Source organism: Primulina tabacum, chromosome 15 (assembly GCF_025594145.1).
Source record: "Primulina tabacum isolate GXHZ01 chromosome 15, ASM2559414v2, whole genome shotgun sequence".
In the NCBI taxonomy this organism is placed as follows: Eukaryota; Viridiplantae; Streptophyta; class Magnoliopsida; order Lamiales; family Gesneriaceae; genus Primulina; species Primulina tabacum.
In genome coordinates this window covers 36,087,699-36,104,979 of record NC_134564.1, presented here as the reverse complement: position 1 = coordinate 36,104,979, position 17,281 = coordinate 36,087,699, and the positions used below count along the sequence as shown (strand labels likewise).

General features: G+C 36.9%; 2 protein-coding genes and 1 pseudogene across 7 annotated transcripts; 1 reads left to right on the top strand and 2 right to left on the bottom strand.

Moving 5' to 3' along the window:
• Window positions 1–11: 11 nt before the first annotated feature.
• Window positions 12–6,321, bottom strand: LOC142526582 (chloride channel protein CLC-f-like). Of its 5 annotated transcripts, XM_075631075.1 has the most exons (10): window positions 5,833–6,319; window positions 4,754–5,156; window positions 4,246–4,440; window positions 3,131–3,585; window positions 2,920–3,024; window positions 1,868–2,101; window positions 1,524–1,730; window positions 1,128–1,360; window positions 296–426; window positions 12–142 (listed from the first exon to the last, which is right to left on the bottom strand). In XM_075631075.1, the coding sequence occupies exons 1-9, from the start codon at window positions 6,226–6,228 to the stop codon at window positions 345–347; spliced, it is 2,310 nt and encodes a 769-aa protein (XP_075487190.1). In that variant the 5' UTR covers window positions 6,229–6,319; the 3' UTR covers window positions 12–142; window positions 296–344. The 5 variants fall into 5 exon arrangements, with proteins under 5 accessions (XP_075487190.1, XP_075487191.1, XP_075487189.1 ...); XM_075631076.1 differs by lacking the exon at window positions 12–142 and having other exon boundaries at window positions 185–426; window positions 1,548–1,730; window positions 5,833–6,320; XM_075631074.1 differs by lacking the exon at window positions 12–142 and having other exon boundaries at window positions 185–426.
• Window positions 6,322–7,606: 1,285 nt separating this feature from the next.
• On the bottom strand, window positions 7,607–9,962 carry LOC142526150 (uncharacterized; annotated as a pseudogene).
• Window positions 9,963–13,460: 3,498 nt separating this feature from the next.
• LOC142526896 (WPP domain-interacting protein 2-like) lies at window positions 13,461–15,871 on the top strand. Of its 2 annotated transcripts, XM_075631547.1 has the most exons (3): window positions 13,461–13,569; window positions 13,769–14,929; window positions 15,186–15,871. In XM_075631547.1, exons 2-3 carry the CDS (start codon window positions 13,831–13,833, stop codon window positions 15,608–15,610), a joined length of 1,524 nt encoding a protein of 507 aa, XP_075487662.1. In that variant the 5' UTR covers window positions 13,461–13,569; window positions 13,769–13,830; the 3' UTR covers window positions 15,611–15,871. The 2 variants fall into 2 exon arrangements, with proteins under 2 accessions (XP_075487662.1, XP_075487661.1); XM_075631546.1 differs by having other exon boundaries at window positions 13,463–14,929.
• The last annotated feature ends 1,410 nt before the right edge of the window (window positions 15,872–17,281 follow it).

Here is a 17,281-nt window from a genome sequence, read left to right as displayed (position 1 = left end):
TAGATATCTTATATAAAAATACATAGAGAGAAACATTCTGCCGAAGTCAAAGTCGCTTCAATTATGCGGAGCGCACTGGATCAGGCAAAACCCTAAGCAACGCGCTTGCTGGTACAATTCCTTTGTGTGTCTAAATAATGACCTTAATTTACATAAGAAACAGTAACATATATGGCACGTGGTATTAAGTGAATGCAACAAAATTAGTTTTTATATTAGGAAGTACACGTTATTTCTATACAATCTTGTGATACAAAATCCAGGCAGGAAAGTAATTTCTACGAAAGAAACTCACTTGGCCTTGTGAAGACAATGTCGATTTCTGGCTGTTATTGGCATAACTGTCAATGATGACCATTTATGACGATCATCCCAGAGTCATCTTCTTGTTGTTGGTTGATTGACTTCCTGTGATTTATCTCATCCCTACACACAATCCAGAAGCAGCAGTTAATGGATGTATTGAATGTTAGATGAACATACAAAATTTTTAATAGCATACATATCATAGTGCCTCAATAAAATAAAACGGGATTGTATCATACACTTGAGGAAAAATAGTGTAACTACTGATCATAACCAAACCAAGTGCGATCCTGAGTTGCTACAACCGAGTAGGCATAAAACAAAAACACAAAACTTGCATCTTTTTGTTCAATAAACTCAGGTTTCAAATGTACAGAGAAGTGGCACGTGCAAAAAAAATGATGATAGTTTAATGCGTCGTTCATCTTCAAACAATAGAATGAAATGGAACACAATCGTGAAACATTAAATAAGGTTTGAATACAAGCAAAACTAAAATATTTAAAAGCATCTATCTAAAGAATTAGCATAGCCATTCTTACAGCAGAGCCTCACAGAACTACAAAAAACTCTTGACCTCATTCCATGTGAGAAATACAAGGAACTCCATATAACATAAATAAAATAAACCCATCAAAGCATCTTGAGTGGAAACTTATAGGAACATGTTTAACAATAAAAAGCACATATTACTGGCCAAATTGGCATCTAAGAGAAATAAGGAAACAAGTTCCAGTTCAACTATGAAAGAGGAGGTCTGCAAGCTCAAAGAACAGCAGGACCGCGAAGTGATGTAAACTATAAAATACACTAGCAAGCACCTGAGACAAATCCAGATCGAATCATAGTAAAGAACAGCCACAACTCTGCGCCTTTTTTCTCTTTGAGCATCTTCAGACCGTTTCACCACTGGTAATTGTTTTATCCCCTTTGCCTCCATTAGCTGCTTAGCCATTGCCAGATCAGTACCTGGGTAGCATGTCAGAAGTCCACGTTCTCTTCCACGATAACTTATTCCCCGTGTAAATACAGGAGAGACGGTGCATGTGTTTACCTACAAAAGAATTCACAGTAACTACATTGTTGTATGAAATATCATTTCCCAATGGCAGATAGCAAATAAAAGATAAACAAAATTTTCTGTATTTTCACAGGGGAAAGACCATACGATAAATTGTATTTTACATGTCCATAAGATATTTATTAAAGAAACATACATCCGTTGAGCTCCAGGAGGAAGCATCACCAGACCTCCTGAACAACCATCGTTTAATGTCACCATAGGTTAAAATTCCTTCCAAATAATCATCAGCATCAACAACAAGGGCACAATTCTGTTGACCATCAGACATACAGTTTAGTACCTCTCTGAGACTCTGAGAAGGAGAAACCTTCAAACAGTTATCTGACATAGCCTGAGAGACCTGATAATAGAAGGAAAATGCTAAATATATTCCATAGCAATAATAGAACCTCCAACTTCACAAATGAAATAGAACAAATGATAAAAAAAATGGCTTCTTTTCCAATACAGTTTTACCAGGGAGGACAGGAGACGGACCTTTAAATTCTCTAGTAAACTTTCAACCTCTGTTAGTTGATATGTACCAGCATTGCCAATGATCGAGAGTTCTATATCATCTCTTTCACCAGTGATTCTCCTTGTATCCTCACTTTTGTCTTCAGATGGTGAAAGAATGGAATAAGCAAGTGGAGAATGCTTTGTATCTGACACCTCTGTTTCCTTCTGCTTAGTTGTCAACGAGGGCACCCAAATTGCTAGTCCAACTGCCCCCTGTTGCCACATAAAAATCAAGTTACCACATTGTGAATGACTATTATCATACAAAGATTACAAACAAAAATTACGAAATACCCCGTTAGAGATATATTCAATAGCCACAACCATTTATACCCATACTTTATAATAAGACCGAGTAAAAAATTTTGGTTCTACCTCATATATGTTGTAAGGGCCAGTAAATAAAGAGTTTCAGACACCAAACATAGAAAGAGATTAAATTACGTATTAAAACAGGCAAATAACACATGTTTGCAGAGGCTTTTGTAAGTATTATTTAAGATCATCATACACTCTAAAAAAATAACTTGGTGATAAAAGAGAGAAGGAAAGATGACATTACTACATGTATTAGAAAACATCTAAGCCCATTCTATGGCAAAGCATGTACAATATTCTGCTTCCGTCACGATTTAGCACGAACGTGCCAAAACAAACTACAGCAAGTAAATAAGACGAGGCATTATCTCCTCCATTAGTAAATAAAACAATTCATAAAAATAAAAAATAAGAAAACGATGGTCATTTCTAAATTAAAAACATGAGTAACCATGCCATAATTCTATTGTCAAGCACCTCTTTCCCTTGCCAAATTCGAAGAAACAGGGCGAGGTTGACTGATTATGAAAATAATGATATTGCTACACTTTTTAAAGGGATCGACTTGTAAAACAAGAAAAAGAACCTATACGCACTCATATAAAATCAAACGTTGCAACAAGTAGAGTTCATGCGACTATTTCAGGATAAGAGAGTCGTTCCAGAAACAAAGACAAGTAGAAGAGAGTCAATATTCTCAGATCGAGACTTACCATGAGAGGAAGTAATATTCTGTAATCTCTAGTCAGCTCAAAGAGAAGAAGAACTGAAGTTAAGGGCACTGAACAAACAGAAGCTAATGTTGCAGCCATTCCAACCTGCAACAGAGCTCGGTAGTGGCAGGTACAATGTTAATATTCAAAATGGTATAGAACAAAGAAGCAATTAAGAAATATGGCTGACTTAAAGCATATAGGACATTACTAATGCATAAGCCTGTGGCTCGGCAATGGTAGCATTCCCCGGAATAGCTGAGTTGATAAGCTCTCCGGCAGAGCCCCCAAATACAGCACCCACTGCAGCACCAATCATCAAACTGGGAGCATACAAGCCACCAACAAGGCCAGACCCTTTACATAGAGTAGTAGCCACCACTTTTGCTGCAGATAATTGAACTAGAAGCCAGATTCCAGGTGCTGATGCAGACTTTCCGGTGCGTAAAATTTCATCAACATTAGTGAAACCCCAATACAATATTCCAGGATATTTGAGAGCTATTAACCCAGCTCCTAAACCCCCCAAAGCAGGACACACAACATCGGGAATCCCGAATTTTTCTTTGATCAGCAGAAACGCCTTTGTGAACCAAGCCAACAAGCGTGTGAAAGCGACACTTACTACTCCACAGAGCATTCCCAATATAAGGTACAAAGGTAGCTCTGAGAAAAAAAAAAGGAATATTTGATCAGACATGCACACTTATTTAGCAAAATTAACCAGGTAAAACTTCTATTCAAAAGTCCACGGCACAATCACCAATACTCTTCCAACCACGCACATCAGACCACCGGCTAATATTTTTTTAAGTAGTTGACAGGCAACCATAATACTTCCTATAAAAAACTAAGAATCTATTATTTCTCCACATGAATGGCCTGTAGGATAAATAATATTAAAGAAATCTAGAGAAGGCCAACAGTTTCATTAACATTGGAATTTAGTAAGCATTTTAAAGTTTTCAACAAACCCATGTATACTATGATAATTTGTCATGCAGTATCTCCCCAGGTATGCCCAGTGCAACTTAAACAAACTCTATTTGACCTTCTTTTTTTTTTTTTTACGAATCAGGAAAAAAGATCTATATTGATAGTAAAGGCCGTGCAACTCATTTTTCAGCAAGTATGCTTTCAATCCAACAAACATAAAAACAAGTGACTAGATGAATTATGGCAACCTAGGCTAAGACTAACAAAAGTAAAACACTGAACATTCGCAGGCAGCACGACAGTGCATTGATTCAGAGTAATGACATCAGTCAATCAGAACGTCCAATATGCTTTCAGTTTTACAAAACAAACAAGAATCAGATCAGATACCAGCAGCAGATTTCAAATCATATGCGGGCACTGTGAATGCCTGTTTCTCCCCAAGCACAGCATTTGAGACTGTCGATGAGATAACAGAAGCCAATATTATAATTGCGGTAGTAAATGGAGGAGAGTTTTCTGCACGTAGAGGCCTCAAAACTGTTTCAATAGCAAAGAAACATCCAGCAACTGCAACATTGAAACCTGAGGTACAATTGAAACCTTAATACAGCCTATCTACCATGAAGATTTGAAAACAAAATATACGTAAGAAGACACTAAGTCATATACATAGTTACGTGGCAGTAGTTCACAGAACAATGGAGTTTTCCAGGTAAAAAGATTCCCAATCCATCCTTCCACTGCCCCCACCCCAAACAAATTCAGGAAATAGAGAAAGATGGAAGAAGAAAAAAAGGAAAGCTTGACAATTCAAAAGGAAGATAAAGTCAGGCATAAAACCAACAGTGGAGCTAACATTAAAATAAGCATCACATAAAATAGACAAGTGGGGTACCTGCAGCAATTCCAGCAGCTGCCCCAGCAGCAATGAGAGCAATTCTCCTTTCCCTATTATTCTCCATCGTTACTGAGAAACCGTTGGCACACGATTTTCCAATATCTACACTTGGACCCTCAGGCCCCAAAGAACAACCGGTACCTAAAGTTATAGCAGCCTGTATTGCCTTCACTATGGGGACGATTGCAGCAAACACATTAAAGCCTTGTTCCTGGGAAGAAGTGAATTGCATTATTTGTTCTAATATTTCAAGAAGACCATGCAAAACACCCACAACAACACCACCCAAAACTGGTATCAAAAGAATCCGATGCCAAGTATCACCTAGCCTTTGTAACCGAAGCCAAGCAGCACCTTCGTTCGGTGTACCAGCCCATGCCCATTCGTGTATCACATGTACCTGCATTAAGCACATATCAGACATCTTGCAATCTTTCCTAAAAATAAAAACCAGAAAGGTTGTCATTACTTGCATCAAAATCAACACTGCTAATTTCACTATGTCAAATGCAACTTAATTAGTTTCTCTATAAATAAAAAGTTAAAAATATATATAAATAAACCTTATCATGCAAAATTATGATTTGCCCTCTAAGTTTTTTACGCTATATTGGCCAACTAGGCAAAAGTCCTGGCTAATCAATAAACCCTAAATCTAGGGTCTTCCATCCACAAAAATTTGACCAAAAAAACAAACAAGGATGCTAAATGTTATGTTAAACCGTCGATCCAAGAACCCAAACTAAACTAAAGGACAGCAGAAACTCTTTAGTGAAAAGCATATTCCATCCAATTTCCGCCATCTAACTACCTTAGATTGTCACGATAGCAAATTTCTTGGTGAAATTGCATCACAACGCAGTTGAATTCCATACGCGCATTTCAACCGGCCTTTCATTTCAAGTATCACCTCTTTTCTGGCCTTGCCTAAGCAGAAATATAACTTAGTACCTCAACATTGAATAAAATAATCGGATAGCCAATTCAATCCAAAACAGACAACAAAGTTTTCAACTTCGTTCATCAACCGACAAAAAATCAACACAAATTCAAAGACCTTGAACTTCTGAACTAACCCCACGGTTGAACGCAGCAACGCAAAGACCTGTAGCGACACCAAGTAGACACCCAATGAGCAGCAATGCCCACTCAGGTGGGGCACTATTCCCAAGAGAATTATCGCCCGAATCGGCATCGGCACTGACAAAATGATTCGAAGTAGAAGGTGAAGCAGGAGAAGGGTGCCGGTGATGATTCCTCTCCGATCGAATATTAACCGACAATCTGCTACCCGAACCCGATAACCCACGATCCAACCGCTTCAAAAGATCCGACGGGAGGCACCCTTTATTATTTGAGCCAATGTTTTTCCTTGGCGGTGATTGGCTGCCTCCTCGTTCCAAATCGCCGTCGGAGGCCGATGAATAAGAGCGCAATAAGCTCCGATCTTCCAATTGACCTCCCGTTGACATATCTGCACCGCCCCACTTTCATAAAACCATTCAATGATTGAATGGGAGTTGATTTTGCTCCATTTCACTTATTATCAAATAGTTTACAATATAACCTTCAGTTATTTAAATTTCTTAAAAAAGAATTGAACTAAAAATATTTTTTCTGGAGAAGTATCCTTTTTAACATTTTCTCCATCTCAATTCTATTGCTACAACTTCGTGACCTAAATTAAGCAATTATGCATTTTTGGTTCGATATGCGATCTTTATTTCTCTAGCATTCATAAAAAAAATAGTAATTTATTATAATAATTAAATTCATAAACAATTCTCATTAGATTATTTTTACAGATTTATTATTTCGGAGTGTAATTAATGTAATATTAATATTTCTAAATAATTTTATTTATTATTTAATATATAATACATTAATTTATTTCAATGATATTTTTTTCATATATACACTGATATTTTTGGAAAACTATAAATTTCGGCGATTTTAAAAGGAGAAACGAAAATTGACAAACGAGTCAAAATATGGTTCTTTGTTCGATTTGTGTAAATAAACTAAAATAGTAAAATATTCACCAATTAAGGTGCCACATACTTCCAAAATATTGAAGAATTACGCACATATTTTTATGAGACCATCTCATTATTCAATTTTGTGATACGTATTTTCTATATAACCCGACGTATGAAAAAATATTAATTTTTATAAGAAAAATATTAAATTTCACTTTAAATATAAACTAGATCAATTTTTCATACAAATATAAATCAATGTGACTCTCTTAAAAAAAAAACTTATTCCACAAATTAACATAGAATTTGACACATGAGATTTTTTTTCTTTTTAAAAAAAAAAATTGAATTAGGCCAGTGCCAGTAAAAAGCGTGATTGGATTTGGGCCAGTTGTAAAAATGGCCCAATACGGTGAGCCTGACCAATAGGCAGGATCTGTCCTGGAATTTATTACGAGGAAGTCGACGTTTCGGTGTTTGACTAAAAATATCCCAAAAGTCAAACTTATTGTAATTTCCAAAACTGTCCTCCACGCCACCAGTCTCTGCGGCCACCACTAAATCAACTGCCGCCAGTCCTCATGGTGTTGTACTTACAAGATTTCATTTTCTTGATTTCTTTGGGGACATCATATCTCTCAGTTACTATTTTCCGTGGACATGAAGAAAGAAGTTTTTTAGGTTGTGAAATTGTATTGTTAAATAGCAAAGAATTAATTTTTAGTTCTTGTCAATTCGCAAAGGGACTTATTCTTGCTTCACATCATCAAATGATTAAAAACTTGAATTTCCTTGAATACTTCAGGTGACTTTTGCGTTATGTTTAAATGCAAAAGCTCAACAGCAGACCTAATATGAACTGAACATAACATTACATCTTGCTTCTCATTCTTACTAATTTAGCCAGTGTTTCTTGAGCTGTCAATGTTTGAGCATGGTTGTGGCCAAGCATCACTGTTCTGATACTAATGCAAGTTCTGCACAGCTCTTCCGCCCATTCAAAATGGCCGCCCCTTAGCAGCAACTTTGCCCTGGTTTCCAGTAATATTGCTTTCAGCAATGTCACCTCTTGCCATACGTATTGGTCCATTTTTTATTCGATTGCGGGGCCTTCTTCCAGCAAAGTGATCTATGGCCTTGTATTTGCGACACAAAAGGCTTTCCACTTCTTCAAGCACACTTGCTCTAATGCTGAGTTGCACATCGACAAGTTTGTAAAGGCACTTATTGCTAAAGGTAGAGCTGTTTTCTTTATGAAGAAGACCATGTCTATGGCCTTGAGTTGCACTAGTGAGGCTTCCGATTTGAAGCCGAAAACTAGGAACGCCGCGGCCCATAAGTGGTCTGAATTTGCTACTGGATTCCCGGTTTTCCAAATTTCTTGGACTGTTGCCTTTGCAGCCACCAAACCATTTAATCTTTTACCAAATAGTTGAGTTATAGTGTGAAACTGAATCCAGTAGCCAGGCTGCCTGTTGGCTCGTCTAGCCAAACCGAATTTAACTAAGAGAATAGCTGAATCTTCACTCTTCCGAGTTTGTCGAGTTAAGTAACTCGAGCAGCAAGGAAAATTGAGTTTCAGACATCTGATCCATTTCGCATGTTTGGTTTTGGTGGACTCTATGCTATTTGCTGCCACAGCCAATGAGTTTACAAGGATTGGTGCCGGTGCAAACCATGCTCCTGCTTGAAGAATTCTTGGAGAAAGGGGATTTCTATTTCCATTTGCTTGCCACAGAAGGACATGACTTTCGTTAGGAAAGGATTCTTTCTCCAGCCATGCTCAAACTAAAGCAGACAGTGTATTCTTCTAATTGAATCTGGTCCACTGCCTCAAATAGAGCAGACGGGGTAACCGGAAGTTCAGAAAGCAGGGAACCAATCACCCACAATCCAAAACTTGACCCCTGCAATTTCTCGTCAAATTTTCGCAAAAATCCTAGTTCTGTAGCCGTGTACTCCTTTCTTCTTCTTCCTGTTGCCAATGCTATAGCATCAGATGGAAGCAGCGGCTGAAGCTGCATTGTATCAAAGTTCATAACTTTAGAGAGCCTTGTTGTGATTATAACATGGGAGCCTCCCGTGTTTCTTGGTATGAAATCATGTTGATCCTTTCCATCTCACCGTTCTCTCTCAGACTAAAGATTATCAATAATTAGTAAATATGGCAAGTCTCTAAAGATATCCCTTTTAAACCTTTTGAATGCTTCAGATTCTTGTTCATCAAAGCTCCGAATCCTACCTCTATCCTTCTCTTCATCTGCAGTCACACCCAATCCCATTTTGAGAGATAAGTTCAGTATATTTTGCCTGAGGTATCGTGCTTCACCTCCCACCCATAAAACCATCATGTATCTTGGGGAGTACTAGTGGGTAAATTCCAGTGCTAGCTCTGTCTTTCCAACCCCTGGTGATCCATTTATGCACACAATGCTGCTGCCACCGCTCTCGTGTTTCCCATTTTTACCGTTCAACCTTCACACTGATGTATTTGTCTCCTTTAACAGTGTCAGCATCAGTTTCCCCTTCTCCTAGCCCTTCAGAATGCCCTGGTGTTCCACCGCGATTTCCTTCCATTGCACATTCTTGTTCCAAGTAATCCCCAAACCCGAAAAATGTAGTCTCAATTTCCATGATTTCTCTCTCCTTCCCCACGAAGTATCTGTTCCTTGGAAATGGTATCTCTTCAAACATTTCAACTTCACTGTCCCCTGCACTCTTCCTCCACAGCTTTCCCTTTAATATCTGGGCAGCTTTTGACACACAGCTTCTCCAGTTACCGTCATTAGCTTCCAGTTTGAATTCTTGACATCTCATTAGTCCATCCAGTGCTTCTTTACATTCCTTATTATCAGAACTGGGGTGAAAGAGACTTGCAATTTCATTCGCATTGGTATCGAAGAACAAAGGGATCAAGTTCATCTTTTTTGAGAAAAGAATCCGTTCTCCTCCAAGCTCAGATGATTACGAAGGCTATAACTTTTGACAACCACAACACCGAAGGTTACCGAGAAAATAACCCTGTCAGCAGTATCGTGGCTTTGATTGTCCGTGTACTTTCCTCTGTCTGCTACAAAACAAGCAATGCCTGGAACCTCTAGCTCTGATTTTAGCCACTTACAGAAACGTATCAAATTCGGATTCTGACCATGAAATCCTATATAGACATAACAGCTCCTTAACTTTGAATTGGAAGCATGAGCAACGGAGCCTTTGGCTAGGAAATTCGAGCGACGGTGTTAGTGCATTTGTCAATGGATTCTTTGGCATTGAATCTGGAGTTACAGTGGCAAGTATTTCCTCGACGGATTGCTTCTCGCCTGCGCTTGCGATCTTGATTGTGAGGGACTTTGTATCAACAGTGCAGATTTCTTTAACTGGTTTAACCGACAACCCAGCTCCTGCATCCATGTGATAGGCTCGTAATAGTTGCATTTTTTGTTGTCATGTCTCTCGTTGTTACCACTTCCAACATGCTTAATTGACACATTTTTTTGTGTGATTTTGTTGTAGAAGGAAGTTTTCTGCTCTTGCGATAAATCTGGGCCAAAAAGGGTGATTTTATATCACAATTAAAGTAGCTGATATGATCTTAGTGGAAGACGTGAGCAGAAAAATTCAGAAGATGTTTTTACATAAGGCGTGATCACGCCTTGTGACGATTCCTTAGCTGCCTAGTGAGATAAGGAATTATTATATCAAGGAAGAAATATAATATAGAGTTTTTTCCATAAAAAACTCTATATTATTGGAGGATATTTTCTAAGTATCTTTTAATTTTTAGGGATTATGTTTTATTTTAGGTTATTAGATTTTTTTGGGCCCATTAATCTTTTATTTTTTTTATGACCTATACTATTCACGAGAATAGAGAGGCGCCAGCAGAAGTTCTTGAGAGTCGAGGAAGAAAAGCATTCTCCCTCACCAACAACTCACGTACAAAGGAGGCGGCAGCAAGAAATATTTCTCCAACCAAACTCAAGTGAAGAACAAGAAGAAAAGGTCTCAAAGATTTTCTCTCCAATTTTCTAGTCTGGTTTAAGGGTTGTTTTTACTGTTTAATTTATCACTGTGATGTATTCGTTCTTAAATTCAATATTATTTTTATTCCAAGTATTTGTCGATTTATGATATAATTCTATGAATATTGTATATCGATTAATCTGACAATTTAATTCGATATATAATTTTCTACTGCTAACCATAAATTCAGTGATCCGTAATTGTCATGAATGATTGGTACATGAGTAGCATAGATTAGATATGTTGTGCTATCATAATATATTTAATCTAAATAAATCAACGAAACTCGATCTATCAATTGCAGCTATCTCGGTTGTTAGATTTTAGGATTAACTGTTTTCACAAAACGAAAATGCTATTTTTAATTAATATGGAACGCTATCGTGCCCAGTTAATTATTGATAAGTTTTGACTGGATGGTGGGTTTGGTCAATTAAATTAGGAAAACACAAGGATTTTAGCGGCTATCCCTATGATTCTAAGGTTAATTGCTTGGAACAACCTGAATAAATTATTTGTTAGCCGATGAACAGTGATACAATTAAATAGTAGAACTCTCTTGAATCAAATCTTTCTCGTATTAAATTCTTAACTTTATGTTAGTTGATTAATTATCATTTAAATTTATTGTTTTCCGTTCTTGGATAAATTTAATTTAGTATTTTATTAAATTCATATTCCAAAATCCCCCTTTTATTTGCATTTTACTCGAAAGAAATAACCCACCGTTCCCTGTGGATTCGACCATGCTCACCATTACACTAATTTTATTTAAAGAGTAGGAATTTAAGTTTGGTGGCACAACGACATCACACCACCATGTTCTGCTAATGAACGTGGATGTCCACTCCTAAATGCTGGTTTAGTAGTTGGCAAAAAAATTTAAAGAAAACTCCGTATTTTTTGCTAAATCAAGAACTTTTGAAGCATGCAAGATACATTTTTTTTATACTTTAACACCAGATATTTCAGATTCATTTCATAGAAACTCCATTTCTTGACTGCGATTCAAAACCAGATATAAACTGAACTTGGTGTTGGATTCTTGCTGTAAATTTATGTTGGCAGGTTCAATTATTGTGAGACTGCCACTGAGTACTTGTACAGAAGATGAATGAATGCAACAGTAAAGACTTTTTGAAGAACAGGTGGAGATCTAACATGCGATCATCTTCTTCCTAAGTGGGCCTCCCTGAGTTAGAACCAGAAGCCGTCAGGAGTGAGATCATATTCATACCAATCAGTCCTCATAAAATTACAAAAGGAGACATTTTTATCAAGAAACATAGATACAAAATTAGTCAGTTTACCATGTAAAATAATTTCATAGGAAAAACAAAAACCCCCCTTATTCATATATCCCAATCATATGAAGAAGCTGTACTTGTGTGAATATATCAAGTATGGGCTGGATCTGTGAGGTTTGGAATCATAATGTGAAACATTTTATGCCAATAATGTGAAAAGAGTAGCATCTCGTTAACCAAATCTTCGGAATCCTCTTAGGTGTATTCAACTCAATTTTTATATTCATGAAAAAAATAACGAGACAAGTTTTAAATTCAAAACAACTTACCGAATCGCCCATACAAAATGAATAAAAACTATAGACTTATTATATAATAATAAAGCCGCCACCGTCTTTTAAGTGTCATGCTAGGGGGTTTTGGGGCATAATATAAGCTGGAAAGCCTCGACAGGGGGATGAATTTTCGTGGTTTTGTATTAGTTAATAATATTTGTTTGGTTGAATAAATTTTTCAATACTTAATTGTGTGATTAAAATATAATCTTGCACGGCCCACTCCCTAGTAACTTTGTTGCACGTGGCTCCAAGACTTGCAACTCTGTTTCCTTTTTCTTTTTTCTTTTTCCTTTTTTAATGAGCGAAACCCTTTTTTTACTTTTCTTTTTTGTTCCTTGAATTTGAAAATACCCAACTCTTCGACGTTTCTTATGTTTTATCATGTGGACGTGATTACTATTTTCAAGAATAAAAAAAAAATACAATGTCTATGTTCTTGTATATCTTTAATTAAAATCTCAAAGTTAGTCTCATGTTGATTTTGATTCTTCAAAAGTGGTTATGTTATTTTAATAAAAATTATTAATCAAAAACATGTGTGAGACGATCTCACGGGTCGTATTTCGTGAGACAGATCTCTTATTTGGGTCATCCATGAAAAGTATTACTATTTATGGTAAAAATATTACTTTTTATGGTGAATATCGGTAGGGTTAACCCGTCTCACAGATAAAAATTCGTGAGATCGTCTCACAAGAGGCCTACTCAAATTATTATAGACACTTTTACTTCCAATGTTCTTGTATAATATAAAATTAATTTTTATATTCATTCATATATATGTTATCTAAAAATTATATTCTTTTTTATTAAATTTAGTATATAAATCACTTATTTATAAAACATTCTATTTAAAAAAACAACTAGATAAATAACAAGTCTAAGTAAAATCATGCAATATTTTATATTTTATCAAACCCTATTAACTCATTTACATATGCTATTATTTAAATATAAAATTATATATAATATATAAATATTAAAAGTTGTAAAAAGTTTAAAATTTGTGATGACAAACAAAGTAGACATAATCAATGGACAACGCACACTTGTTGTCGAGGGGGCCACTCTGTGGGTCCCGTCAACATCTCCCTTCTTCCACTGCTAATTTCGGTCAAACTGTAAATTATGAACCAGCTGATGTTTTTCCGCCTACAAATGCCCAAACCAATCACCAGCTAGGGTTTCATTTCTTGCCCGATTTTTCGTTTCTGGAGCCCATTATGGTACGTTTAATCAACCGATTCCCCTCTGATCATTTTATTTGGTGTCGCTTAGAGATTGGTTTCATTGAATTGTATTGAATCGCGAGGGAAATAAGCGGGATTGGATATTTGCTTTTCTTTTGGAGAATTGCCTCTGTTGTCGTTAATTTGACACACCGGAGTAACTGTTGTTCTTTTTTCGATATTGATCGCACAATAGTGGGGGGAATCTTAGAAGTTTATAATGTATGCAAGTCAGAATTAGCTCAGTTTTTTTCCTGGATGGATTTGGAAAGTGAGATTCTCGAATCAGTTGAAAATAATGAAGAAGGGGTTGATAATGTTTCAGCAGTAGAAAAATTTGGAAATCTTGATGAAGCCAAGGTTCAGGACAATGGGTCTTACGTAGAGGAAAATAGTGGTCCCGTTGGATCACCATCTGAGACGAAGGGAAAGAAAAATGAAATTTTGGGATCTGTGAGTTTGCCTCCTTCGGTGATCGATCATGATGTATCTCCGTCCTCTACGATGACAAAGAAAGGGAGTGGATTAAAGAAATGGAGAAGGATCAGGAGAGAGCCAAATAAGGTCGGGGACAGCAGTGTTCAAACTGGGAGCATGACAATGAATGAGATGTCGAATTTGGGTCGGAATCCAATTAAAAGAGTGCAAGTTCATCCCGACAGAAAGCAAAGGAGTGAGGGTTCTGTTTCATCTACTAATGCGAGGCTGAGAAGCTTGGATGATTTTGCTCTACTTGACGATTCTGGGTTGGAGATGCAACCCTCTTTCGCTGCTGGGACAGATTTGGGTAATCGTGAGGATCAGAAAAGTAAGTCTCCAACCACAGAAAGTATTACCCGAGTAAGGGGTGAGGCATCAGCGGTTGTGGGATTTCTTAATGATAAGAGGAGGATTAGGAATTTGAGTGGAAAAGATTTGACTCACTCAGTGCGGCGTGGTATGCAAGGAAAAGGCAAAATTGACACTAATAAGAGGCCCAAGGGTGAAAAAATAAAAATCGAGAAGGAAAACTCACATTCCAGCACAGAATCTGACTCACGAAGCTATGAATTTGTGTTTAAGCATGGAATGCCCTATGCGAGAAATGTAATTCGAACTGAAAAGTCGATTGATTACAATGAAGAGAGTGGTGATGAAGGTCAGGGCATTGAGCATCAACTTAGCAATGGTCTTCAAGATGATTTTCACAAAAATGGGGAGGGGGTATACAAAGATACCTCAACTGAAGATGTGGGTGCTGACTCATCTTGGGAGGCTAAAGACGAGAGGAGCCGGAATAATGGTTCCTCTGAGGATATGGATCCTCTTGTTGAATCTATCTTTGCAATCCAATCTGTTGGGGAAATGCTAGAAAAAGGTAGTCGCATCTTGAGTTTTCCCTTTTACTAGTCATGCTAATTGTCATTTTAATTATGTTTTCTTTTACATAATAAGCTCTGAAGGAATGGGAAATGAAAGTGAGATGTGGCTGCAGCAACACCAAAAGACATATAACCGTGTTTTATTACTTATCTGAATGCATTAATAAAGTTGGTTGAATTTTATGAAACTAAATTCTAATTATGGGCTCTGTTTTGTGTCTATTTTATCAACCTTTCATCATATGGACGCAGAGGTGCTAAAGCTTAGTGAAATTGGAAAAGATCTTACAATTGCTGATCTAGAAGCGGTAAATAGAGACGTGGAAACAGAAATTGAGGACCTCTTTAAGCGAAAGATAGAAGCTGACGTGGAGCGTCTCGCTATATCAAGGACAGTCCTAAAGTTGAGGGATGCCGTTGATCAATTCAATATATTGGAAGAACGAAGAACTCTGCCTTCAGATACGATGAAGAAAGATTCTATGCTTGAGAAGGAAGCCAAAAGGCTAGAAACTTTTTGTGAAGACACTGCAAGTGCCGATGAAACCCTAAAGCTTCAGACAAGGGTATGCAAGTACACGTCGTGTTTCTTCATCCAGCTTGTATTGTTGGTAGTCTTCTTAGTTGTCTTTACATTCCAGGAATCACCAAAATATACAGGGGTTGTTCCCACTTAGTGCTATGGTATCCTACTTTCTTATTCCCCATGTGTAAGATACTTAGATTTGGGTTTTGAAAAAACCCATGTTTCCGTTTGTTAAATAGATGATTCAGCAGCAGTCAGGTATTTGCACAAGTTTTGAACTCTATTCTTCATGATATGAACATAAAATAAATTGGGCATAAAGATGCTTATGCTGAAGTTTAAGCTGTATTTTCTGCTCCATTCCTGTACGATTTTTTTTTCCCGATTTGAAAATGCAAGAGTTGAAAAAAGATTTCTAACGTAATGACCTTTTCATGCCATTACATTTAAATCTTTGAACTAACCCCATTATAATTTCAAGTCATGGCCTGTGGAATTTGTCGAGATGCTGTTGCTTGAAATAATTGGGCACATTTTATGACATCAAATTTGAAAAACGGTATAAAACGTAAAGCCATAGAAGTCGTGTTCAGCTATAGCAACTGAGGAACTGAGGAGAATTAAGATATAGCATAAGGAATTGACAACTCTGGTAAAAGGAGATGACAGGTTAAAAAAAGTCAAAAATATTGATGGGCACCCATGAGTTGCTTTGTAAAATCACGAGAATGTGCCTGGAAAGCAGTTGAGGCTTCTCCACATTCATGGAGCACTTAGATTTTCAATGCCCCATTTCCATTATTGTGCTGTGCTCTCATAAATTTTAAGTTGGATAGATATTTTTAAATCAAAATGATTTGAATGATGTTTTGATGTTATTTTTTCTAGCAAGTATTGCGACCCAATGCTGTTTTTCAATGAACAAAGGTTTGAATGTTCTAATATTGACCGGTCAAGATAACATGTGTTTTCTTAGAATTTTTGGAGAAATTATCAATTTCTATTAAAAGAAAAAGTTTTGACATATGGATGAATGAAATAAAGACAAAAGACAATTTCAAAACATAGCAATAAAAGTTAAACAAAGGTTCCTAGCTATTTCACCATCTAAAGTTTAAAAAACATTGTCAACCGACCTAATTAACTGGAAAAAAAAAAATCCTAAAAACATACGAAAAACCTAAGAATTGAAAGGAATGTGAAGTAAAAGAACTACTTGGTCTCAATTTCAGCTTCACTCAGTTTCAGCTTCACATTCTGATGCAAGCAGTTGAGCCAGTAGCATTTGATGGCAGTTCTAAATCAGAAAGCTTCACCTTTTTCTTTTTCTTCTTGTTCTTGATCAAAATATTCGAGCCTGAATTCTTGATATCATCATTTAAGCTGACATCACAACCTTCCCAACCTATGATGGATGGTTCCCAAGCATCAAGTATACTTTTCACATCCTCAAATTCACCACCCTTTTGTCCGTGTACTAGATCACAACTCTCAAAATATCTCCCCGCCAACATCATTAGACCAGCTACAGCTTCGAGTTCCTTCAATTGAAAGTCATCCATCTTCAAGCTCAGACGCTTCCGCCCTCTCCTTGCTGTCGAATTCCACCCCGTCAAATGTACCCTCAAATCGACCGCTTCGTTTTTCTCGCCATAAGCTAGAAGTTCATACCGATCACTGTTTTCGGGGTTTTCCTCAGACGATAAACAAGAATCGGAGCTCGTCTTCTCTATGGAAGGTGGACGAATACCCCTCCAATTCCTATCAGGGTGTTTCCACATATGCCCATACACAGATTTCATCGACAGAAAAACTTTTCGAC